The following is a 24,869-nucleotide window of genomic DNA, read 5'->3' as shown; positions in this document are numbered from 1 at the left end:
ATCCTTTTATAAAATTTTGGATTACAACGGTTTGAAAACATTGCTAACTTGAACTTTGCAGCATCTGGCTGTGTGGTTTTACCTGTTGTCTCAAAAGTAGTTTGATTCATTGGTTACTGCCTGAAGTAGAACTCTTTTAAGGAGTCAAAGTGGATTTGCTTAGGTAAAACCTGTGGGATGAATACAATTGGAGAAATACACATTTAGAGGACAAACTGCTTTCAAAAAGCATAGGTAATAGGACAGTAGCAAAGTGGTGTAGTGTGTAGTCAACTCCGAATATTTGTTCTAAAAATTAAGAAGAATTAAGAACTCTTATTTAAGAATTCGTAAACATTAATTAAGTATAATTATTTTTGAAATTAGGAAGAATTATGAAGAATTAATTTCTGTCACTAGCTTTAACCTCCAATATTATTTGTTCTTGTAAGATTTAACTTGCAGGACTGCTAATCTACTGTTTGCTGGGGGCTTGCTTTGTTCTGCTATCCTAGATGAAGACCCTCCATCTAGTCATCAATTACAGCTGTTAAGGAGAGGAACGAATCAGCTGCAGGAACGTCCTGTACAGGGAAACAAATACTGATCTTTAGATCACTACTGGTGGTAAATGTTATGCTGTTAAGTATTTGCATATGCGTGATGAAACATTGACTGTATTAAACTTCTCAGAAAAGAAAGAACTGCATTTGAACAAAAGTGACTGAAGGGAGAAGCTGAAACCTGGTTGTTTTGGGTTTTTTTACCTTTTTTTTTTTTTCTGTTGCATGACAATGCGAGCAGGAATTACTACTTACAGCAAAAAAAAATATCTGCTGGTGTGTGCTTCCTGTTCCAGTTTGTTTAGTCACAAGTCTGAATTACATCTCTCTGTTGGTTGGCTTCATTTACTGTAAACAGGTCTTGTGCTTTGTTTCAATACATCAAAGCCCATAGCCAGGCACAGACAGGTAATGTAAAAGGGGGGTGAGAAAGTTTACAGTCTTGCTTCGTTGTTTCTTTAAGAGTTCCAGACAACGGTCAGAGGGATCACCTGGAGGTTAAAACAAGGCTTGGCTGCTCTTTATTTTTGGGGGTTTGTTTTGTTTTCGGTTTGGGGTTTTTGTTTTTGGTTTTATTTTGGTCTCTTTTGTAATAAACTGGTTTCTCTTTTGTTCCTTTTTTAGAAACCACGTGTAACTTTAGGTCAGAAAAGAGTAAAATGTGGCACTTTTTTAACCAGCGGTACCGCTGCTTTGGGGTGACCGGATCAGGCAAAGGTGTAGGCTTCTCTCCCTGCTATGCTGTTGCCGGCGATGCTGTCCTTCAGGTGAGTACTAGCGGTTTATTTCCTTTTCAAATCTCCATCTACCTGGAGGATACAGACGGCTGATGACTGACACTGCCAAAAAAACTCATCAAAAGCTAAGGATGGTTAAAGGTTTAGCCTTTTAAAGATAAAAGGGAATCATTCCCTCCCATAGCATTTTTAGTAAAGCTGTTCTAAAAGTTTGTTTCCTCCCAGCTTTTGCATCTCTCCAGGTTTCCTTCTCTCTTTTCTTCCTTTCGTCCTTTTTTTTTATCTGCCCTCTTAAAACAACAAGAATGCTGCACTGGCCCGCAGCCAGCCGAGACTCAGCGAGCAGGGTAAAATTTCAGTTCAGATTTACGGGAAGGTGTTGGGAGTAAAAATCTGGTTTGGTGAGTTTAAGGCGGGGAGTAGACAAGAGACAACCTTGCTACTGTGAGTGAGGAGAGAAAGGGAGGAGGAAGGGGAGGGGGCTTAAAAAAACCCCACCCAGGCTGGGGATTACAGACCAATTTTCCCCCCTGTCCGAGTTTCTGAGCGTGTTCCTGAGCTCCTGCAGTCTTATCGAGTTTGTAGACAGAAAGTCGAGTCTAAGAGTGGAAGAAGAGCAGCGCGGTGGTGCCGGCGAGGAGCTCAGCGCCCTGGAATGTCGACTTAGGGCAGGGGCTTTAGCTTAGCTGGTGCTAATTGCAGGTTTCAGTGGTCAAAAACTCGGGGTGGGGGGGGTGGGGGTGGAGTAGGAAAAAAAGCAAACAGCCAAGAGAGGGGGTTAAGGCTCGGGAGAGCTGTTGCTCCAAGCAGCAGTGTGAGGAGTTGCTCAACGCTCCTTCAGCAGAGCGGTAGAAAGGAAAATGCATTAGGTTGCTGCCCCGAAACGTTGCCGCTGCTGCGAATGGTGCTGGGCGCTGAGGTGGGCTCCAGGTAGGTGCTGCCGCATTTCAGTTTGCTCTACTCTTCCTCTGTCTTTACCTGAGTCTTCACTCTCCTGTGACTGGGCTGACAATGTAAGAGGACACATGTGCCCTCACAAAACGCTTTTAAAAGTATTTCCAGGGGGAAAAGGCAAGCGGAGATGACTGCAAAGATCTTCAGTGAAGTTTTGGTGCCTCTTTCCAAGTGACAGATTTCTGGTGATTCTGAGGAAAGATGACAGATGAGAGACAGAAACGGGTATTAAAAAGTGAGACGTGAACTGAGAATTTTAAATTAAAAGATGTGTGTTTGTCCATGTCAAAGAAAAACCACAGTGCGACGTGCCTAATGTCTTTGGAGTAAATTTTGGAAGGACTGGTTTGTTTGTATGGCTGTTTCTTCTTTTTCAACATTTAAAATGCTGTAGTTTGTGCAGAAGGAGGAGCAGTGGCACAAGTGACAGGGAGGTGACAACAGGGCTCCGAGATAGGCTGCTGTCTGCCAGTCTGTTATAGGTATTAGCATATGAATGGGATCTTATCTGGGAAGAATTTCTGATGGCCGTTTAGAATACATGTATCAATCAGAAGGTCAAGCGTCTCCTTCACTCTGAGATATGTGATTAGATGAGAAATTCCAGGGACTCCTTATTCATCTTAAAATAGATGTTGGTTTGGATTTTTGTTTTTAGAGGGAAAGGTACGCAGCTCATTTCTTCTTAGGAATTTAAAACAAAACTTTGAGCTAAAGCCAAAGTATTATGACAATTAAAGATTGGCTGGGACCTAACAGATAGCAAAACCCCTCCTGAATGTTATCAGCAAAACGGGGCTGACCTGGCAGAGGGCAAAATCGTACTGCCGGGATGAAGCGAGCTGCCTGAGGCTAACACAGACGGACCATTGGTGCATTTGTGTGCCTCCTAGACCTCGCAAACGGTAACTCGGGCAAGCCCGCAATTACTCGTTACCAGCCGGGCCGAGCTCACATGCCGCGGGAGAGAACCAGCAGCCTTTCGCAAGAGAGGAGGCACCGCGCGGCCGGGCGCAGGCCGGGTGCCAGGGGAATTGCCGGCGGGCCGCACGCCCAGCACGCCGCAGGTGCCAGGCCGCGGCGGTGAGAGGTCGCCCGCCGTGTTAAGCAGAGCCTGGTATACAGCTGGAGAGCCGGAAGGCAACATGTGCCCTCGGGGAGGAAGCGGAGATAGCGCCGGGAGTACGCCGCCGTTTGGTGTCCGACAGGCTTCTAGCATGGGTGCTAAAGGGTAACAGACTGCTGTCTGTGAGATGAATGAAGAGGCAAACACTTCTCTTGCGCATTCGTTCTCTCTCCCCCCACTTTCCTGCGTATTTCTGTCAGGGGGAGGTTGCTCTCCCTCCGGGCTTGTTTTAAAGCTGTGCATCGCACCCGGAGCTAAGGGCAGGTGCTCCCACCTCACCTCCCTGCCCATGGAAACCCCAGCTCCCCCCCTGCTTTCGGGTACCACCTCTTTGAGACAGACTTCTGGCCCTAGGTGTTGTTAGGGAAATAGTTAGAGCTGGCTGGCATATAAATACAGTTGCTGGTTATTTCTGTGTTCCCGTGGCAGCCTGTGGTGTGAAATCTTTGAAATTTTCAAAGGTAATGTGCTGCCTTCGATACATGAGATTAGAAAAACATTGAAAACTTGGACTAGAAGTATTTAATGTAAGCAGCGGAGATGGCGGAGCCTTCAGGCAATACTGTTGGTCTGAAACCTTGATCTTGCACAGCCACAGGCTGCTATCATCAGGGCTCTTCTTCTGGGGCTGCCCAACTTTCAGGGCCTTGGCTTCCTCACATGCTACCACTGTGAAATGCTACACTGCCTTCTGCAACAGCTGTGAGAGCACCTGACAGAAGGTAGGGAGGTTTGCTTTTGCTTATTAGGGTACATCTTTTCCACTGTCAGCTGTTTTCCCCTGTGAAAATTAAGGCCACTTGGGTAACAAGCTGGAAATGATGCTTTTTTGGTAGCGGATTAAAAATATGTAATCCCAGAAACATAGGTGGCAATTCTTACTTCAACCATTACAGACCTATTACTGCCTCTGTCAACCAGAAATTGATTTTTGTGGTTTTAAGGGTATATTAAAATCCTATTCATGGAGTTAGCAGTGACATATTCAAAATTTATTAATATCCTACAGCTAGAGAAGAAGATCCAGGGGTTACTCTGGGGTGGGCATGAAAGCACTTGTTGGTTTACCATATGAGCTCACAGCACTGTTAGAGCAGCAAACTCCAGCAGATGTTATACTACACTTACAGGTGAAGCAATAATATAATCTTGGCTTTTTCATTCAAACCACTGGCCCCAATCGTCCATGCATGGTTTCCCAGAACAACATTGCTCTGATTTTTTGAGGAAGTTAATCGGGGAAAATATGTGCTCTTTGTGGAGAAATGTTGCCAGATTCTGTTCCTGTTGAATACAAGAAATTAGTGACTTGGATGATCGTAAAGATCGAGTTTGCTTTGTAGCAAGGAAGCAGATCTGACAGACTAACTACGAGGAATTACCTCTATGTCTGTGTATGGGTGTATATAGTTGCCTCTTCTGTCAGGAACTTGAGATCTCCAAATTACCAACAACTTAACCCCGCAAATCCTTTCTTATATTCAAGCAGTAGCTGAGTCACTTTGAAATTTGTTTTATATGGGGATTTTTAGGTGCAATTTTCAAGGTCATAAAATGGATCCTGTGAGCAGGATATTTTTGGGTGCTGCTTTAGCAGAAGGAAGGACTCTGACCTTTGTCTTTCCAGTAAGAGGCTTAAAATAATATTTCTTTCTGCTATTGTAAATTTTTTGTGTTTTCAATAAAATGCTTCTGGTACACCTAGCTCTTGCCAAGATCAGGAGCATCTCAGTAGCCTTGATGAGACAATGCAGGCTTTGTATAGCTATGGGTGGTAGGGTTTTGGTGACACAGTAAACTCAACAGAGCAAAACAATTTCTTAGCAACTGCAAAGCTGACTACTTGATATTTGAGGGCATTTTTGTCCTTTCCAGTCTTTCATTTGCTATGATCACAAGCAAGATTCCATTCAAAAAGAAGAGAGAGGGTTTTGATATTTTTAAGAGTGTGTTTTAAAAAGCATACTTTTAGTCTGGATGTTATCTTTTACCTAACTAGGTCATAAAGCTGAGACTAAGTCAGCACAGATGGGCTTATTTGGCACAAGAGGGAAAGAAACTACAAATGCATTAGAATCCTTGACAAAGAATCAAGACAGTGGTAACTTTCATCTGTGTCCAAAGTGCTCATGGCTTAACCAGTCACTGACACCTGGAATGCTGTCTGTCCTATTTGCCAGTGTTGGGGCCACTGGGAGATTTACTCTTGAAAAGCACCACCCCAAGTGATGTAGCTCAGGGTTTGCATTCATATTTTGGCCTTTTGAGTACTCAATGGGTGTGCTTGAGTTCTACCCTTGAAATAAACTGAAATTTGTATTTCTGTCTTTCATCAGAGAAACTTGGTAAGATCCACCACAACAGGGTGTAGGTTCAACCTCAGCAAGTTGAGTTCTTGATATCATTAAAGAGATCATTAATATTGCACTGTCATAGACCTGGGATCCCTGACCTGGGTGTTGCTGCTGTGCATGTACTTGCTCCAGAGGTGGAGTAAAAGGACTGTCAGCACCATGTGGAGTTTATGCATGAAATACCTGGCAAGAAGCAAGAGATGGTTCAGACACAGGGTGGAGGATAAGCAAATGGTCAGCTGGGTAGAGAGCAAGCACAGCACACTGGCAGCCTGGCCATTTCAACAGCAAGGGAGAGATTTTAGAAGGAATTTAGGAGAGACGAGCAAAGCTTCTCTGCAGTTGTGACCAGGGAAATAATCCCAGGGAGGAATTACAAGGGCAAACAGGAAGATAACTTGATGAAGTGGGTGTTCAAAAGCTGCAAAAGGCACCCGTTTGCCATTCAACTCATCCTGCCTGCACAAGTGCTGTGTATAAGGACACCTTTCATTTTATTTGTTAGAGAATGGAGCGGTGGTGAACAGAAGAACAAAAATGAGTGGCACACTCAAAGCATCAGGCTATGAAAATTGCCCCTGTAATAGTATTTGGAAGATGAAACATCAGATCAAGACTGCAATTATGAAAGCAGAGAAAAGTTTATCTCAATTGCTGAGCTAACGTAAGGGCGAGACCCCAGAGAACTGTTTTAGCTATGAGGGCAGATAGAATAGGCAATGTCTTCAATGTGTAAGCAAAAAGCATCAACTTAGCTGTACCTTAAAACCAAGGCTGCCCAAATAAGACCTGTGCCTTGCCTGCAAGAAGAATGGTTATTGACACTGTGGAAAGGAGAGAAAAAAGATTTGGGGTATCTTTTGAGAGTAGGGATATTAGGGACCCTGCTTTACCCACATTGAGCTGGAAGGGATGGCTAGGGTCTCAGCAGAGAGTCTTTCAGAAGTTAGTAGAAAAAGTGGGTGAGGGGCATCGGCTGGCTGGGTATTATGGGAAAGCAAATTGAAGGAAATTGAAGTATAGGGAGAATTTGCAATTTAACTTTGTAGAAAGACCAGAGTTAAAAGCAAAAGAGAAGTCATCAGGGTTGATGGAGTGGAAATAGAAAAAAGGCTGAATGGTGGGACAAAATGGGAGAGGCTAATGGACAGTGCTGAATGGGACCACTTGAAAGTTAGTGCAGGGAAAATTCAGCTGTAAAGAGCCTGGAGTCTGAGCAGTGCATGCCACATAAATGGTCTTTTTTAATGAGTAAAAGTAAAGGATCATGACAGCAGAGGAAGGGAATAGGTGAGATGGACACAGCATGACAAGGGAGTGATATGGGTCATCAGCAGAAATCAGCAACAGTGAGAAGAGAAAATTGGAGAATAAAAACCAGAGCAGGAGGGTGATGGACTTCCATGGAGGTGAGGTGTCTGTAGGGCTGGGAAGGGAGTAAATGAGAAATAAGGGACCCTTGTAAAGAGGAGGAGGAAGAGGGAGAAAGAGGGGAAAAGGTCAGCTCACTGAGTACAGTCTGATCTCAGGGAACATCTGAAACAGAGATGCTCCATTAAGGCTTGAAAGCCTTGCTGCTGAAACACAAGGTTTCAGGACCTGGATGGAGGGAAGTATGAAGAGACTGTGGCTAGCTGATATCTTTAAAGGTGCAGCATGTGCTGGAGTGAGAAACAGGGCATGAAGACCGGGCAGCGTGCAGGGTGCGACTGTAGGAGCTCTCATGTTTGGGGAGGGAGGAAGAGTCAGAGTTTGGGTTAAAAAAGGCATGACAGGCAATGAGGGAAGGTAGAGTCAAGCACGAATGTGCACGCAGGGACATGTCCTCTAGATGCTTTTACAACAAAAGAGTACGTTCAGCTCACTGTAATAAAATACATTATTAACATGACTTTAGGCCATGTCCACGTCATGTGCATGCTTCTGGCAGTGAAATTTCTGTTGGCTGTGGATGCTGCAATTTCACCAGAGTTCATGCACTGGTACCCACATCCTAATGTGAGTGCTAGTCCTCACAGGGAGCATTTCACTGTCACTAGTACTAAATATAGCACTAATAAGGTTCCTGAAGCTCACAGGAGTGTAGTCACAGGTAAAGCTGCAAGTAGAGGTAGATTTAATGGGTGCATGTATTCAAAATTTTGAGATTGCAGTACAGTCTGTGGCTCTTGAAAACTGATTCTGTCCTTGGGTTCTTGGCCTTCTGAAGCAGGCAAGGAAAGACCCAACTTAACGACTTTCTGAGTTCACACATCAGTGGATGGGAAGATGGAGGTGGCTTAGGTTGGACTAAGGAGAACTGAGCATGCCTGTTGTTGCTGCCATATGTGGCACTGTCTTATTCAGTGTTTGCAAAATAAACAGGGTGAGGAGATGCTGTTGCTGAGGTTGTCTGCTCACCCTGAACACCCAGGGCTCACCCAGGTGTACCCAGAGATGCTGCACAACCTCAGAACCCAGGAGCAAGCTTCAACCTGGGCATGGTCCAAACAGGACATGGTTGTCCTGCAAGGGAGCAAAAAACGTGATTTTCACAGAAGCTGATTGTACTGAGTAATAATAAATGAAAAGGCTTCTACATGCTGAAGCCCCAGGTCTCATCTTACCTGTGTGAGTCACAGGTCAGACTGTACATGCGCACAATAAATCTTTCCAAGCACCACAGGGGGTATCACTGGGGAGGGTGCTCTGCCTCCCAGTGGTGTGTGTGTAATCAGTGGGAACATGGTCTGAGATCGGCAGTGGGTCCTGAACACATTTCTGGCTGCTCTGCTTTTTTCTGCCTTGTAACATGCCAGTGTATAACCCCCTAGAGCCTTCCTGGTATTAGGTGGTCATTTCTCTAACCTGCGTTTTACCACAGGTCTTTGCAGGTCCTTATTTAAGGTGCCAAGATCAGAGACCATGTCTTCCCATGTTCAATTTTTATTTCTCTTGAAAATGCTTGTTTTCTGCAGGTATTTGTCTGCAAGCTTACATTCCTGGTAAGCAGCAAGACAGACTGGCAAACAATTTTAGTTTTTTACTGTCTGCTGCCCTTAAGAGTCTAAGTAAGAAAATACCTGTTAAAATTCCTGTGCAAATTCCTGGCCATTCTCATGGCCACCTGCCTCGGTAAAGTTATCAGCTTACTGCCTGGTTGATATATGGGGCACTATATAAAAGCTACAGCTCTGAGGCATGTGGAATGAACTGCCAGAAGCTCTGAGTAGGTGCAGTTAAGTATTGCTAAACTGGAGGCACTGGTGGCCTTAGTTGTTGGCTTTCTCATGAGAATGAGAAAAGCCAAGGGCAAGAAGCTGTTTCATTCACAGAGCACTTCCAGGGCTTTTCCTCTCTCTGTCTACAGCATTATCTAAAGTTTTAACTGTGGCTTTTTGATTCCTGTTATCTCCCGAATGTGGGTTTGTGGTGGTACACCAGCTGGAAGAGAGGCACCATCAAACCACAGCAGGGGTTTGAGAGGTGTGTTACCTGCAATCTTGCTAACCCCTGGGCTGTGGAGTTGCTGTGAGCAGGCTCTTGGCACTGTTGTGGTGTCCATCTCATCAGTAAAGGAATTCAGCAGAGGGATGAGCCTGTTTGACCAGCCCCAGCTTGTGGCTTTCATGAGGAAGTCGAAATTTGAGACAGATCCTGGCATTTTCATCTGTAGATCACCGAGCTTAAAAAAAAACAAGGGAAAGTATATTATTTATATTTGTGTATTTTTTAAAATAAATAAATATTTATATTTTTATTTTATATATTGATACGTTATTGCACTCCTTGTCCAACTAGTAGCCTTTCTTCTACTCTGATGTCAGTCATCACTGACCTGAGTGAAGTGAGTAGAAGAGGTCTGTACTTCTAAAGGGGAGAAAACAAGACTTTGGTTAAGTTTATTTGCAGCTGTTTGGGGAATACCTTATTGCTTCTAAACAGCTGTAAGCTTCTCTGTATATACACAACATGTATCAACACAAATCAGTCTCAATGCTGGATTTTTAATTCCCAAAGCACTGTTAATCATCTGTCAGCATTTAATTACCATCTTTGTCTCTGGTTTGGAGGGATGATCTAGATGGGATCATTTTCCTTCACTGTGCACTGTGCCATAGCTTCCCCACCAATAGATAGGAAACACATCTTATTTTCTCTCCCTTGTGAAACTGTAAGAATGCACTCTTGAGGAGTGCCACAGGAGATGGGCTGTTAAAGAATATATACAGAGGTGTATGCAAGATATACGTATCTTGACTCTCTCCCTCTTTATATTTTCCAACAGACACAAGAGTTCTTTCTAAATAAATGTTATGTAAAAATACAGGGTCTCCAAGGAAACGTAAAGCAAAACTGCTGATACTGCAATCTGCTTACCTGTGGGCAGTGAATAAACTTAGTTTTATGAAAAATGCCATGTATCTGTAAGCCTGCAAGGTTAGATTTGCAATAAGGTTTCATACTGGTAATAGTGAAAATCAGTTAAAGACCACAGCTTTTTGTGAATATTTTGGGTACCCAAGGTACAGACTGCACAGGGAGTTATGAGGTGGGTGTGAGTTTATAGTATCCTTGGACACATACTCATGTTTTTAATGTGTAGGCAACTGTATGTTCTTTTCTCATACTCCAGAGTAATCAGAGAGGATCCTGCTGCAGTTTGTGAGCTGTAAGTATGCTCCCATAAGGCAGATAAAAGACTATCTGCACCCATGCATATATCCATATCCTAAGAATACCCAAAAGGGGTTGGAAAAACCCTTTCCAGAGCTAAGGCCAGTGCAAAGAGGGTTAGAAGATAGTAATTGTTGGGCTAGTTTTTTTCTGAGTTCTGGGTTCAAAAAATACTTGGCCAAAACCACAGGATGAAAGCTCCTTGGTGGCTGGACTCCATCCACACGTTGCAATAGGGCAAGCAGCACGCAGTGCCTGCTCACTGCTTCCCCATCCTACGATGTCTGCCTTCATCTTCCAGTACAGGTGTCAGTTTCTGGGGCTTCCAAGCTCTCCAGTTGCTCTGCCTGTGCCCATCAGCGAGTTTGGGTCTGCAGCTGAGGATCCTGCAGCAGGATGCATATTTGCAAAGATGCAAAGTGATGGGCGGCTGAGCAAAGGCCCTGTGGAGCACCAGGGCATACACAAGGCAGTTCAGAGTGCAACATAGCTGAATGCAGAATTAATGGTACCAATGGCAGAAGAGGTGAACTCCCTCCCTCCAACATCTGGAGCTCAGAATGATATGCAGAGTGAAGGAAACAGGTTTTCATTTTCATTGCGTTTCTACATTATTCAAATCTGGGTTCCAGCCACAATGCCAAAATGCAGGAAGGGCTTAGCTTCTGCCTTTCCTCTGGCAAGGGGGCACTACCTCTGTGTCTTCTAAAACAAGTACTGTAACATGAACAATGTTGAGATGAGCAGCATTTTATTGCTCCTTCCAAAGACCCAAACCCTTTCTCTCACATTTCCTCTTTGTCTAATCTTATCTGTTTCATTTTGCAACCCTTGCTGTGCTTCCCTATTTCCAAATCAAAGTAGAATCTTTCTGCAAAAAATCTGAAAGCTGCCCTCATTTTGAAACGCATCCTGTTTTAAACAAAGAGCATCCACTGGTGGTTAACTCATGGGTTTGTTAATCCTTACCTGCAAAGTAACCAGTGCCAAAATCATTGCATTCTTAAAGCTCTTGCAAATGTCAATCACAGTTAAACAAAGGTTTCTTCTGAGTTCACACATACGTATATGTGCAACAGGGTGTAGAACAGGCCAGGCAAGAAACAAAAAGTGTTCAAATGACTGGTTTTGCAGGAAAGGCTCCAGTATAAAGCTTAGGAAGCCTGGGTTCGTGTCTCTGCCTTGCCACAGAAAATGGCTTGGATGAGTTAACAGTGATGTGAAGTGGGTTGTTTCTGGCTGCTGTGAATGCCTGTTTTGTGGTTACTGGTCTCTGCTGGTATAACTGAACGTCCTATTGGGTTGTGGTGTTTTGCAGCAGGATCTGCTGCAGCTGGTCTTTGGAGAGTTATAGCAAATCTCAGGGTTTTCTGTGTGTTTGGCTTATGCCGCTGTTTTGAGAGGGTTGGGCAGCTGTGCATGGGCAGTTGTGCTGCGAGAGCCCCAGGGAGGGATGAGGGAAGGTGTTTATCAGCTGGACACCTAACCCAAACCTTTGGCAGCCGCTGCGCTCCCTGCTTCAGCTCCTTTTCCTACACCATCCTCAGCATCGCCTCAGCCCTGAGGTAAGGGGACCTTTGTGAGGTGTTGCTGGTGCTATGTAGGTCTTTGTAATCACCAGTGATGCAAGCCACCAAGGCAGGGTGGAGGATTGCCCAGCAGGTTACATTTTGTGCTCCACTGTGCCCCTGTGAAGTGACAGCAGGTGAGCGGTGCTTGCTGTGAAACCCCAGGGCTGTGGGAGACCTGGGAGTCCCCAGGGTGCTGGTTGTGACAAGTTTCTGCTTCAGATCACTGCTTTTGGAAAAGCAGTTTGAAAAGCGCTGCTGAACAGTCTATAGCTTTAGTATTGATAAATAGGTGCAACTGTTGTACCCCACTTCAGAAAATACTGTGCGTGCAATATAACCTATGGAGATCCGGGACTGTAACTGCTCCCTGTGCATGGAACTTTGCAACCCAAAGTTCCCATTGTACAAGCAGATGTAAAAAGAAGAAGACAGAGCACCTTTGGCGATAAGGATGCCCTGCATTTTCTAGTAGGAGACTATTTTCATTTGGTTGTAATTTTACATAGCTTTAAGTCCCTGGATTGAAACACTGCATGGCAAAACATTTCAGTCCCTGACTGAAACACTGCATTCGCCTGGATAGAGGTCAGAGAGTCACTTAACCTAAAATGATTCAACCGTTTCTGAAAATCAATGTTAGAGAGCTTTCATTTTTTTTCCCCCAATTTTTGCAACTTCTTCCTAGGGCAGTGACTTGACCTTTAGCAGGGAAGTGCCCCTTGCCCAGAGGTACCCAGGTTTAAGCCTTTGAAGACTGCAGTTTTCACGTGTTTAGTGGAAACTTCAACTTTCAATATCCAAGTCCCAGAAACCACTGTTCATACTGCATATGCTCCAGCCCGCGTGAGACTTCAGTTGCAGGTCTGGTATGGGGCTGCTAGGCTCTCTGACCCTGAATTCAGGAGCAGTGTGTAGGGTGTCTAAAAATAAAGGAAGCAAAGAAACAGGTACTGGGGCTTGGGAGCTGCAGACAGAAGGTCAAGTCTAGGAGCAAGGGAAAGAAGAGAGAGAAGAGAGGCAAGGAGGTAGGAGAGGGAAGACAATTGTTTGCCTGGAAAGCTGATGGGGAGTCAGAATGATAGAACAAGGGATTTGAGGGGATAACAGCACATTTAGGAGAAGGGTCTGATGTGCTGGGGCTGCAAACAGAGCCAGCCAGGCTGGGGGATTTGGCATGAGAGGTAGTAACCAGAGGAGGATAAAGTGTGAGGCTGGGGCACTGGTATTGGACAAGGGCAGGTAGGGCGATGGAGCAGGTCATCCAAGGAGCCTGGACCAAACCCGAGCTGGACCTCTTGGGGATGAGAATCCAGGGCTTTTTCTGGAGCTTCCTTTCCCTTGGGAAGCTGGAATGAGTCCCCCTTTCTGTCTTCTTTCCTCTTTTGCTGCTGCTGCCAGTAAATGCCAGGCTGAGCTGCTGCCCTCTTTCTGTGATTTACTCAGTTACTTCGTGGAGCAGAAGTCCATGTGGTAAATCTCATGTGCTAACCCTCTGGGTGACACACACATCAGTAGGATGCCACATGATGGAATTTGGGGTTGGGTTTCACTCTGCATCAACAAAACCCAAAACATACAAGCTTAGGAAACAGTGCATAGATACATCCTCTCAGAAAAAGTATGAACTGTGAAATTCAGATAGTGCCAGATTTACAGTCTGCACAATCCTAATTCAGCTTCTGATGTGTATTATTCTAGTATGATCCTGGTTTTTTGACACATTCAGTACTTCTGAGTCTTTTGTAGGACCCTTGCAACATACCATGTATGAAAAGGAGAGTGGTCAGTGAAGGAGGGTGGTCAGTGAGCAATTTACTTGAAATGTACTCTTTTTTTTTCCCTGCTATTCAGAACATTAATGGTTCATGCTCTTACGTTGCTTTGCTCTGAAGAGAGGTTTAGTGCTCTTTGCCTTTCTATGATCTTCATCTCTATAACATTTAAACACAAATGGTAATGAGATAATTTGCACAACAAGCATTTGCTATTTAGTTGCTAAAAAAACCCAGTAGGGCACAGTCTATAAATTAATAAGTTTATCATAGTTTTGACTGTACAGTTCAGGATGCCAGGCACAGGCACAGGTGAACTTCTTTAGTTAAGGGTGATCTTCACTGAAAAATGTGGTTGAGGGTTAACAAGCTCTAGCTATAGATCTATGTCAAGCTAAGAGATTATTTTGAGTGATCAGAAATAAGCATAGGCGAATAAGTCTAAGTGCAATTTCCACATTTTTTTAACTGATGCAACCACCTTTTTTGCTTCAGAATGACATTTCATTTAGAAATTTGACCAAACTTTGCAACAAAATTGGGGTAGAGAACCCAGAAATGAAAGGTTTGCCTTGGGATAAAATAAATCATCTCTTTGTATTTTTGCACTCCAGCTAACATTATGAGTCAGTCACACTGCCTGCCTGGTGACTCCGTTTTCCAGAAAACTTGGTTTTGCTTAAGATCCATATTTTCAAAATGCACTTCCCAGCAAGTTCACTGGAAGCTCTAAGTTCTCATTGCTTCTGCATGCAAACTGCAAACCAGAAAATGTTCCCACCCAAAAATAAGGAGCATGCAGTCTCTGACCATTTGTACAAAGCTTGATCTAAATGACTTGGAGAGTGATACTCAGCATGCATATGCTGAGTGAGGGCAGAAGACAGTAACCAAGAGCTTGTTTATCTGCCTTAGCTAAGAGTTCCCCTTTCTCACAGTGCATTGGGTGCTGCATCATCTGCGGTGTCTCTGGGACAGTGGTGGGGACAGCAGTCACTGTTGGTGCCTGATCCCAGCTTCTCTGCTGCAACAGGGTCACTCTCTCCACTGTATGGTGGGCAAAGGAGGCCACCATCTTCCCTGAGGGTCTGGAGCAGTGCAGTATCCAAACTGCAGCACCCAAGTTCCAATTATCAGGTGCTCCAGGGGACCTGTGGCACTTCTCAGGGGGAGCAGCACATTGCAGCACTCTCCCATCCATGGGTCTGCAGCAACTCTCTAGACCTGGGCTGTCACTTTCACCTGGTAGAACATGGGGGTGAGGGCTGTAGTACTGCTTGTCAGGTTGGAGGGTACCTAGGGAAAGTACTTTCTGGACTAGAAAGCTTGTCTTGGGGTGCACACCCAGAAGCAAGCAGCTGGGGTACAGAGATGCAAGCTCCCTGACACTGCATAGACAGGAAGCTGCAGGGCCAGAAGCAGAGCCCACAAGAGGCATCCTTGCTGTCAATGGCTGATTAGGTTTTGGGCTGGGAAAAGGGAATCCTGGGATGTTGTTTCTGTGACATGGCCCATTTCTGTGTTTTATCTACATCCCTGCACATCTGTGGTAGAAGCTTTTCATGCGTGGCAGTCACCCACACTCTGATTAACACTGTTTTAGCAGCTGGTTTCAGGATAGTTCTGGATGCATCCCTACCTACCATGCATCCTCACTGGTGGGCTGGAGAGCTGGTGAGCCTGGCCCAGCATGGCAGGTAGCCTCTTCTACTGACACCGTTGTGGTTGGAATAACAGCCTGTGGAAAAGATAAATGAGGCTGGTGTCATTGGTATGATAAGAAAAGATAGGAGGATAAAAAAGGAAGGCATTATAGAAGATAAATAATGAGGAGAGTGCTGAGGACTGGGTATTACCCCTACTAGGTATCCCAGTGTTAGATATTTACTCTCTTAGAGAACATGTCCAACACGGCTCTGACCACCACATTATACCTCTTCTAGAGATCTGTTTAATAAATGTGTTTGTAAAAGCAGGAGTCAAATGTAGCAATACACCCTCTGCTGCTGGAGTGCTGGCTCTCCTTTTCCTGGTGAATGACAATTGCAAGTGATAGCTACCTGAAGTTAAGCTGCTTTCAGGTGAAGAACAGGAGATTGGTAATAGACTGAGATGATGGGACTGGGGACTCGGAGGTGCCTACCACACAGTGCTGTCCCTCTGCCTTGGCAGTTTGCTTTCAGACAGGCTAGGACTGAGGCACATCTCTGCAGGGGGCTGCTTCCCCTCCCTTAGAGACATCCCCAAAGTCTTTGTGACCTGAAAGGTGCTGGATCAGAGCCTGAATGTCCCAGCCAATGTGAAGCGGCAAAGGTTAGGTTCTTCTAATATATCGTTCTAAAGCAGAAGCAGACAAACTTAAGACACCTGTTGCACTGGGTACCACAGACACCAGAGGGAAAGGCAGCCCGTGGTCCAGCAGCTTCAAAACCAGAAATGAAGCATGCAGAGCAACCTCCCTCATGTGTAGCAAGTGGCTGAAGAATGAAACCTCCTGTCCTGAGTGGGCTGCAACACAGCAGATCATGCTGCAGCCTTCATTGGGCAAGCCTGAGTTGTGAATATGCTTATGAAAACTAGTAGGTGGATGATTCACAGAGAAAAGGACACACAAAAAAAGCAGTAGGGTTTCTACCATTCTAACAGGGGACACAGCATTTAAACTCTTCTCCTAACCTGGTGTAATAGTGGTATGCCCCCTTTCATGCACCTGTGTCCGTGCCCATTAGTACTTTGCTCTTCTGCAAGATCACTGGCTTTGAGGAGGACCTATGACAATAGCTTTATTACACTTTCAAAAAGTGCAGGGCTGTCATTATCATTTCTCATCTATTCTTCTGTTCATTTAACAAGACAATCATAGAGAAAGCAAGCAGCCCTCTTCTCATCTTCAAAGCTTTGGTCAGGTCTGCAGCACAGGTGTTGGCTGGCCCATCTGTGTTGGGCAGTTGGTATTTAATTCTTTCTTCTCCCTGTGTTTCCTTCCTGCTTTCCCACACCAGCAAAACTAGGGGTCACTCCAAAGTATCTTGCAGGAAAAGCTCCTCATATGCTGGCCAGATTTTGCCCATGTAGTCTGTACATACAGTGTGCTGGTACAACATACAGGGAAAACAGCCTGAATTCTGTGTGAGCCATGGAAGCTTGCAGCAGTGATCATCCAGCAGCAGCTCACATTGGCTGTTTAATGGTGGAAGGGGAAGCCTGGGTCTGCATTAGTTAGGCCTAATTACTTGAAACCAGTGAAAATCAGCACGTGTTTCTTTGGCTTTCATAGCTGAATTGGCATCAACCCCCTTGTAGATAACATGCATTATTATTGTAGTACTTGACCAGTTGTGGGTTTTTTCCCTCTGTATTCTCTCTTGAATATTCCTCCTCTCCTTCTGTTTTGGTTACTCTGTGCCCTAGTGCTTAGAGATTTCCTGCCTGTATATTGAAAGCTTTTAATGAAGAATTTCAGCAACACTGAGTTACCAGTAAAAGCCTCTGCAGCTTTTGACAGAAGAAGGGGTTATATGAAATTACTTCTAATCTCTTTATCCTTGTCACACCACTCTGCTATGCAGTAATACACTAAAGAATTTCCAGAAAGCAAAGGTTGGCGACTTACAATACCGACCGGCTTGGTTGAAAAAAATAAATAATAAAGGAACTGGGAGGTGAATTCAATCTGCTGCTGTGTTAGCTGAGGAACAAAGGAGGGGGAAAGTGGAGGGAGAAGGCTGGAAAAACTAAATGCTTTCTCAGTTTAATTAAAACAAAGTGAAAACACCACCAGAAAAACCCCAAACCACTGACCCTGAGGCCAAACAAGTTATTTCCCTCCAAAGTTTTGATCATGTTCTGAAAGTTGAAAAACGAGGCATTTTGGTTGACTTTATCACAGCAGCTATCAATGGCACATTGTTAATCCCTGTTAGAGTGGCAAAGCTGCGGAACAAATAACAGTATGTCCTTGAGTGCACCACTTCTGTGCCTGACAGGTTTCCATTTTTCACCCCGTTGCATAATGCTGGCATCCACATACGACACGTAGCGTATGAAACTTTCTGGGTAGGGCTTGATCCTGCCTCCATTCAACTCAAGGGCAACACTATTCCAGTTGTCAAAAGAGGCAAGGTCATGGCATGTGCTGAAGCTAGCTGCAGTCCAACTGGGAAGCTAAGCAGCAGTATTACAGAGCACGTCAGCTGTCTCCCTCTCCAGTCCAATCCATGTGCACTTGTACAAGGACTTACCTTTTCAAATCCCATGGCAGCTAATAGCTTTCACCACTTGCCTGCTATGTTCTCAGATTTATTTCCGTAAAAGAAACAAAAATAAGGAAACAAAAGGGAAAAAGAACCCCAGCTGCTAATTCCTCCTGAGATACACACACAGAGAAAGCAAGATTTTGATCTTCTTGTGCTGTTTTTGTCAGATTTAGCCAAGCATTGTGTGTAGGTGTTATGTGATTTTAAAAATGAGATGAAATATGCGTGGGACTGAAAATGCAGTTGCTATTATTCATCTATTTATGCCATCATACACGTGTGATCAGGCTGTGCAGCAGCCTAGGAACCTACCGATTGCTTGAATCATCCTTCTGTAAAAGGGCCGGCAGATGTGTTATTTAATCCTTTGACTAGATCAGCAAGATCTGTATATACTAAATTTGTATTCCATACCTACAGCCAGCATCAGCCCACACATGTGATGAAACGTCAGCATAGAAATCCATACCTATACTTTTTTCCCTTGCAATATGCAAGCTCCTCAGGATTCCATCTGGGGGAAAAGACTGTGCAAACAGTACACTTACTAAAAAGTGGAGATTTTGTAAAAATAAAACTACAGTAGGACATTTTAATGAAACACTACAGAAAAAGGAAAAAAAAAAGGAAAAAAAAAGGAAAACTGAAATTGATTTTTTAAAATTTTGTTGAGAAAAGCAAGGAAAAAGAATCTTTGCTATTGTCACTTCCAGGGTCAACTTCTGGTAGAAAGAAAAAAGGTTGTTTACACAACTCTATTTTTGATACTTTCACCTTCCCAGAAGGAGTAGCAATATGGCACTGGCACTTGATGGCCAAGCCATTCTCAGCCAGTTTGAGGGGGGAGTTTTTACATGGGATTTCAATCCTGAATTCTCTTTCAGCTCTGTGGAAACTCACCTGTGACATACGCAGACCATCCAGCAATATTAGCTATAGATCCTTTATCGCATTTTTGCAGGCTCAACTGCATTCCTGCTTCCATAGAGAGCGATTCTTTCAGCTGCAGGCAGTACAAGCTTGTTGCAGTGCTAATTATATGATCATCTGCCTCAATATTTCCAGATGTAAAGGATTTCTCTATTTCGGTTGTTAAAGAAGGGATTTGGTTTTCTATCTCTGTTCCCCATTAGCTAGATCTCTGCTAATAAATTAAACATGCCCAGAATTGCACCCTGGCACTGAGGCCAATTTCCTCCAGAGAAGGATACTGTCTTGCCCACCAAATCTGAATGGCTGAACCCAAACTGTGTGTAGGAATGATCCAGAGCTCATCTTAACCCTCACCCTCACTCACCCTGTGTCTGGGAGAGTGGTATTTGCCCTCTGGTTTGGGCAACTGGTTTTTAAATGATGTGGACCCAAAGTGTGTCAGGGTCCGTTCTGGTCCTTACAGGTTGCAATTGGTTTCCAGCACCCAGGAATGCTTGCTGATGTGATTTAACTTAATTTATTTCTGCAGAGGTAGTTCTTACATCTCCCCCTTCCTTACTGGCACTGATCAGCACAACAGCCTTCTTTCAAAGGCTCCAGAGTCAGGTGTATATTTACTATGTCCCCAAGCAAAGTATTTACATTCAAATAGAAGTATAATTAGTGCTACCAGCATTAGCAAGTGTTCTAGAAGGAGGCTGGTAGGGGAGAATGGAGCCAAGATAAAACCCTGGGATCCGTGGGATGTCTGCCCAGGAAGAAGCAGTGAAACAAGGCAAAATGACAGGTAGCAGCAGATGCTGATGGTGAGGGCTGCTGGCTGCTGCTGAACCGAGCAGTCTCACTGGGAATAAAGTCAAGAATTTCTGAGCAGGCATAACATGAGAGTGTGTTTTCAGAGGGGAAGGAGGAGTCTGGAGGCTCTAATAGCCTATTTTTGGTGGGGTTTTTTTGGTAGGGAGGAAACATTTGTTCAGCACAAATATGCTGCAGATCTAAATTCCATTTTCCATAATCTATCCTTACTGAGGATGCTATTGCAAGCAGTTCCTTATTGTGGAAAGTTGAATTCTGATTCCCATAGAAATGCAAAAGAGACCAATTCTTTATAACTGAGACTCCCCCTTGAAGGACAGGGTGCACAGTCATTGACAGCCACTGACTTCGCAGCTGGTCAGTACAACAGGAATGAGACTCAGCTGCTTTCTCAGTTTAATAGCAGACAGTACTTCTGATGAGAGTTTGGAGTTACATTGTCCTTAGCCAGCTTTTGACACTATTTGTATGTGTTTGTATAGCCAGTGGGCTATGCTAGTAAACCTATAGGGTAACAGAAAATACCTACATTTTCTTTACAAGAAGAATACTGGAAAACAATCAATCTTAATTAAAGCTGGTTTTGGCTTCTGTATGTAGAACAAAGTCTTCCCCTTATGTGACAATATCGAATTCAAGGGAGACTGTTTTTTTCTGCAGAATCTACCTGATTTAACTGTCATCTGAGACTTTTTGTTTCACAGATTAATTTTGTTATCCATTCCTTTCACCCAAACGCACTAGGGTAGCATTTTTAAGAATTAACAGCAACAACTCTGTTTCTCAGTTATGTCTAGTTTAACTAACATCTAATCCTCTTAGCTTTTATACTTTCACAAACAGGGATTTGTTTGGCTAAAAACTTTTAATTAGCCCAATCACATGGAGCAGGTATTTAACAACCCCAAGGCAAACCCGTTTCAGACATGAGAGGTGTCTCACCACCAGACTGGGAGAGCTAATTCTAGGAGCCCTTAGCCACAGGCTGCAGAACTTGAATAACAGGGTCGGTGAGCGGCTGGCACCCAGTTTTTCTACGTAAGTGGGCAGCGTTCTTTACAGCTAACTTGCCGGTTCCAAACTGTTTCATGATCCTTCACTAGCTCCCCGTCTCTGCTCTCCCTCCAAAGCAGCCCTTTGGTTTGTGCTTGCACATATCAGGTCAGCTGTAAAGAGGGACAAGGATCTTCTCATGGGTTTGGTAGGACTGCCTGTGACCTGGTAGGTCAATGGAACAAATAAATATGTTAGCAGACTGAGTGAGGATTGAACCTGCTGAACTTTTGGTTTTAGTAATTTGAATCCAGAAAAAAGGCTGCTAGAGCAGCATACAGGCCCTAACCCAGGAAGCATGGGGTCATTGCTGCAGGGCAGGGGAGGCTGGGAAGGGAATGCTGCTGCCCATGGGACTCATGCTCCTTCAGTGTATGAAATCAAATGAGGAAAGGAGTGGCTACCACAAAGCGGAAGAACAGACACCAGTGAAAAAGTGGGAGTGAATGCTTGCATAACATGCTACACATGTAATTATTAACTTGAGATTAGCTCTGCCACAGAACCAGGACCATGGCCGTGCAAAGTCCACTCATGAGCTTACGTAAGGGATTCTCAGGTCCAGGGTTTTTCCCGAGCAGCCTCTCTCAGCGAGGATCCTGTAGGGCTATGAGGAGCATTTAACACTGCCCCTCAGGCAGGTCTCTGGGGGAAACAAGAGCAGTAGTGTGATCAGCTGAGATCAGAGGAAAGACTGTGAGTGGTGCTAGAAGGAGTACTGCTTCATTGCACTTTGCCAGTAGTAATGCTGTGTCTGTCACTGTGAAGTTTTCGTAACATCTGTGCCAGGAGTGACGCTTACCAAGTCACTCACATTGAGTTATTTATGGCCTATGTTCTCATCTTAAACTTGCTTTGGAACATTCAAAATGTAGTAGACATAATCTATTTAACTTTAAAGTTGCAAAGAGGTGAGCCTTTGACATCTACCACTTTGCAAAGCCCTGAATTTGCAAAGTAGTTGGAGCTCTCATAGGCATCAGATTTAACTGATTGACAATTCACCTGAGGTCCACACATTCTTTGCTTATTCATTCCTGGCTTTAGCTACTCCCTTTTAGGATGTCAGTGCTAACTCCCAGAGCTGGGTGGCCCTGCCTCAGCAGGGGAGCAGTTGCCTGAAAGACCTGCTTAGTGAGCAGGGCATGACCCGCTCTTGAGATGCCTTAGCACATACAGCCCTGTGAGGAATACAGCTGGCCAAGCTGTTTTTTACAGGTGTGGCTGTGATGAGCTGCACTTGCTGTAAACAGCTAAAAATGCCCTCCTGTCCCAGTATGGGAGGAAAACTAGGTAGCTGTATGGTGCATGTGCAAATGCAGTGTATCTAGTTTAAATGTATTTGGTCATGTTCTAGCTAGACTTAAAGTCAGTTTTTGAAGCAAACAATTCTGATGAATGGATGTAAAATCAATCAAAAACATTTTGCCTGAACAAGACCTGCATGATAAGGCAGAATTTCCATTACAGACCACTTACTGAGAGAAGTTAAAATAGCAAAACCATAAAGTGTTAGAAGTTATTCTGTAGGAAGACAGCTTTTGAAAAAGACTGCTGTTTGGGATCATCCTGAACTTTTGGCTTTCAGAGGGCAACTGAAACCTCACAGAGTCCAGTCAGCTGGGTTATTTATCTCAGCAGGATTACATGCAGACATTTGCAGATAATGTTAATTATATGAGTGCTCACAGTGCTGGTGTTCATATCATTAAAAAGTCCACTTTCTGGCTGACTTACAGCTAACTGAAAGCAAACCATAATGAAAATATGACAGAAAGATGTGATAGGAGACATGATGTCAGGTAGCATAATTAAAAGCTAGTTAGTGCATTTTAGCTTTAACAGCCTAAGTTTAGAACACCAAGTAAAGCAAAATATTTGCTACTTCATTGAGTACCAAGATGAGAGCACACTAGTGATTAAGTATTTGGGATCATTGGCCTGCACTGAGCTTTGCATAACTGGTACATTCAGTATGGTCAATATCCAACCAGTGAGTGTGGGGTGAAGTTTTGCTGTGAGGATCTGCAGGGAACCTGGGCAACAACCACATTTTAGTAAATCCCCTAATCCGTTGGAAATGAGCAGCCAAAACATACGTGTGATACTCAGCTTCTGGCTGTGTAAGCTCAGGCTCAGGCAAAGAGACCACTGAGGGGGTCTCTTTGATTCAGATCTATAAAATCCAGGGTGGTGTGGAGAGGGTGGTGGGGGTGAGCTGCTCACTGTCTCATCCAATGCAAGAGGTAGTGACTGTTAGGCAAAGCTGTCAGAGCCATTTTCAGAAGAAAAGAGGTATTTTTCATGTAGCAAACATTAGATCTGTGAAACTCTTTGCCGAAGGTGTGATAATCGCAGCAGGTTTTGCAGGAATTCAAGAGGAGACTTGGAAGAGAGGTCAACCACTGGGCAAACTGTATCAGGCTCAATGAGTCCCGAGCTGAAAATGGTTGAAGGCTGATAGAGGACTTACAAGAATGATCATATATGTTCGTCCTGCTATTGTTCTGAAGGGCTCAGTTTGTGGTCACTGCTGTGGACAGGTTTCTGGGCTACATAAGACCACAAAATCTGAAATAGTAAGACTGTTCTTTTATTTGGATGAGAACCAATTATGTGCTGGTTTCTGAGGTACAGATGAATTTGAGGTGCTTGCCCTTCCCATCTGTGCCTGAGCTGGAGGGGAGAGCACTGCAGGGAGCTGTGGTACCACAGTGCTTGTGGGGAAGTAGGTCTCTTCCTCACCTATAGCTATCACATGCAGAGGAGGACAGTAGGGCTCAGTGGCAGGAGCATTGCATGATGATGTATGCTGGCTGGGGGTCCAGTAAGGTGCAGGCTCAGCTCTCTGAAGTCATGCTACCCATATGTGCTGCAGTGTTCAGTTATTTACACTAGGAAGGTTTTTTAACCCTGTTAAACTAGTCTGACAAGGTTGATTTAGCCAAGAGCACCTTCTTTTTTTGTGTCCTTTGTCCCTTTTGTCTCTCTTTTGTGCATAGAAAAACTCAGAATCGAGCTCTGTGCTTTCTTTTATGAAATTAAAAGAATTTTAAGAAATGATCCCAAGTTCTTTCTTTATCCCCTGAATAAGTAAAACACCCATCACAGCAGTACAGCAAACCTTGTATTGTCCTTGTGGTTAAGAACATACAGCAGGAAACATTATACTAAGTTTAAACTAACTTGCTTCCTCTTTTATGCCATAGCAATGATGAGCACTTTGTTAAAGCGTATTGTATCACTGCAATTCCATTGCTTTAAAGTCTGAAGCTGTGAGGAGGGAAGACTGACCAGCTCATTCTGGCCCACTGTGTTTTATAGGTTCATAACCTGAGTGCCAACATGCCACGGTAAAAGCAATATGTGTTACGAAATCAGAAAATAAAAAATCACTCTGATATTCCTATAGCTTAGGAATTTGCTAAAATCATTCAAATAATTTTTTTTTTCATTTTAAACAATAAAAAATAATCTTAAAATAATTAAAAAATATTTTTAGAAAGAGCATCAAAAGTGATACTGCAGATTTTGTGCACACATCCATACACAAAATCCTAAGAAATGTGTGCACAAATGCCTGTCATTGTAAGCTGTGAGTTTCCTTCCCATGGCTTCAGGGAGTTAAACCATGTTTCCATAAGGACCCTTTTCAAGATCTTCACGTACCTGCTCCGCCTGGGATACAGGCTTTTAAAAAAAGTTTTATAAATACTATCTGCATTTTTAAAGTTGTACTAACTGCTACAGCATTTTATAGGTTTTGTCTCAGAGGGGATAAAGCGATTTATTCCTGATATCAGTCACATCACTTAAAGCTCTACTGTGAAGCCCTCAGATGACAAGCAAGCTATAAGAACATGTCTGAAATAGTACGGCTACCTTGACTGTAGTGGAATTATGCTAATTTGCTTTAACAAAGAATGCAGACTTATTAGGTTAAAAGAAGTTTCTCAAATCATAATCTGATATCCCAGACCACTCAGTGGGTTCTGACTGATATTTTTGCGTGACTGAGCACTGTATCGTTTTTCTTTATGTTAGAAATGCAGGCATTTAACTTGGGTATTGCTTCAGCGTCTTAGTCACAAGGCAAAAA

The 24,869-nt window shown here is 43.9% G+C and overlaps 1 protein-coding gene across 3 annotated transcripts in view; it reads left to right on the top strand.

Moving 5' to 3' along the window:
- Positions 1 to 780: 780 nt before the first annotated feature.
- RBM47 (RNA binding motif protein 47) overlaps positions 781 to 24,869 on the top strand; it is an 81,732-nt gene continuing 57,643 nt past the window's right edge. For 2 of the 3 annotated variants that reach the window (XM_062642489.1, XM_062642488.1), the window contains exon 1: positions 2,054 to 2,209. In XM_062642489.1, coding sequence (XP_062498473.1) covers positions 2,181 to 2,209 — 29 coding nt within the window. In that variant the 5' untranslated portion in view covers positions 2,054 to 2,180. Of the gene's footprint in view, positions 951 to 1,166; positions 1,301 to 2,053; positions 2,210 to 24,869 lie in introns of those variants that run through there. The other variant, XM_062642491.1, reaches the window with a different exon arrangement.

Source organism: Pezoporus occidentalis, unplaced genomic scaffold, assembly GCF_034315485.1.
Source record: "Pezoporus occidentalis ecotype Australia unplaced genomic scaffold, CSIRO_AGI_Poc_V1 ctg71, whole genome shotgun sequence".
NCBI classification, from domain to species: domain Eukaryota; kingdom Metazoa; phylum Chordata; class Aves; order Psittaciformes; family Psittacidae; genus Pezoporus; species Pezoporus occidentalis.
Note: the sequence above shows the minus strand (reverse complement) of the source record. Positions and strands in the feature narration are given on the sequence as shown.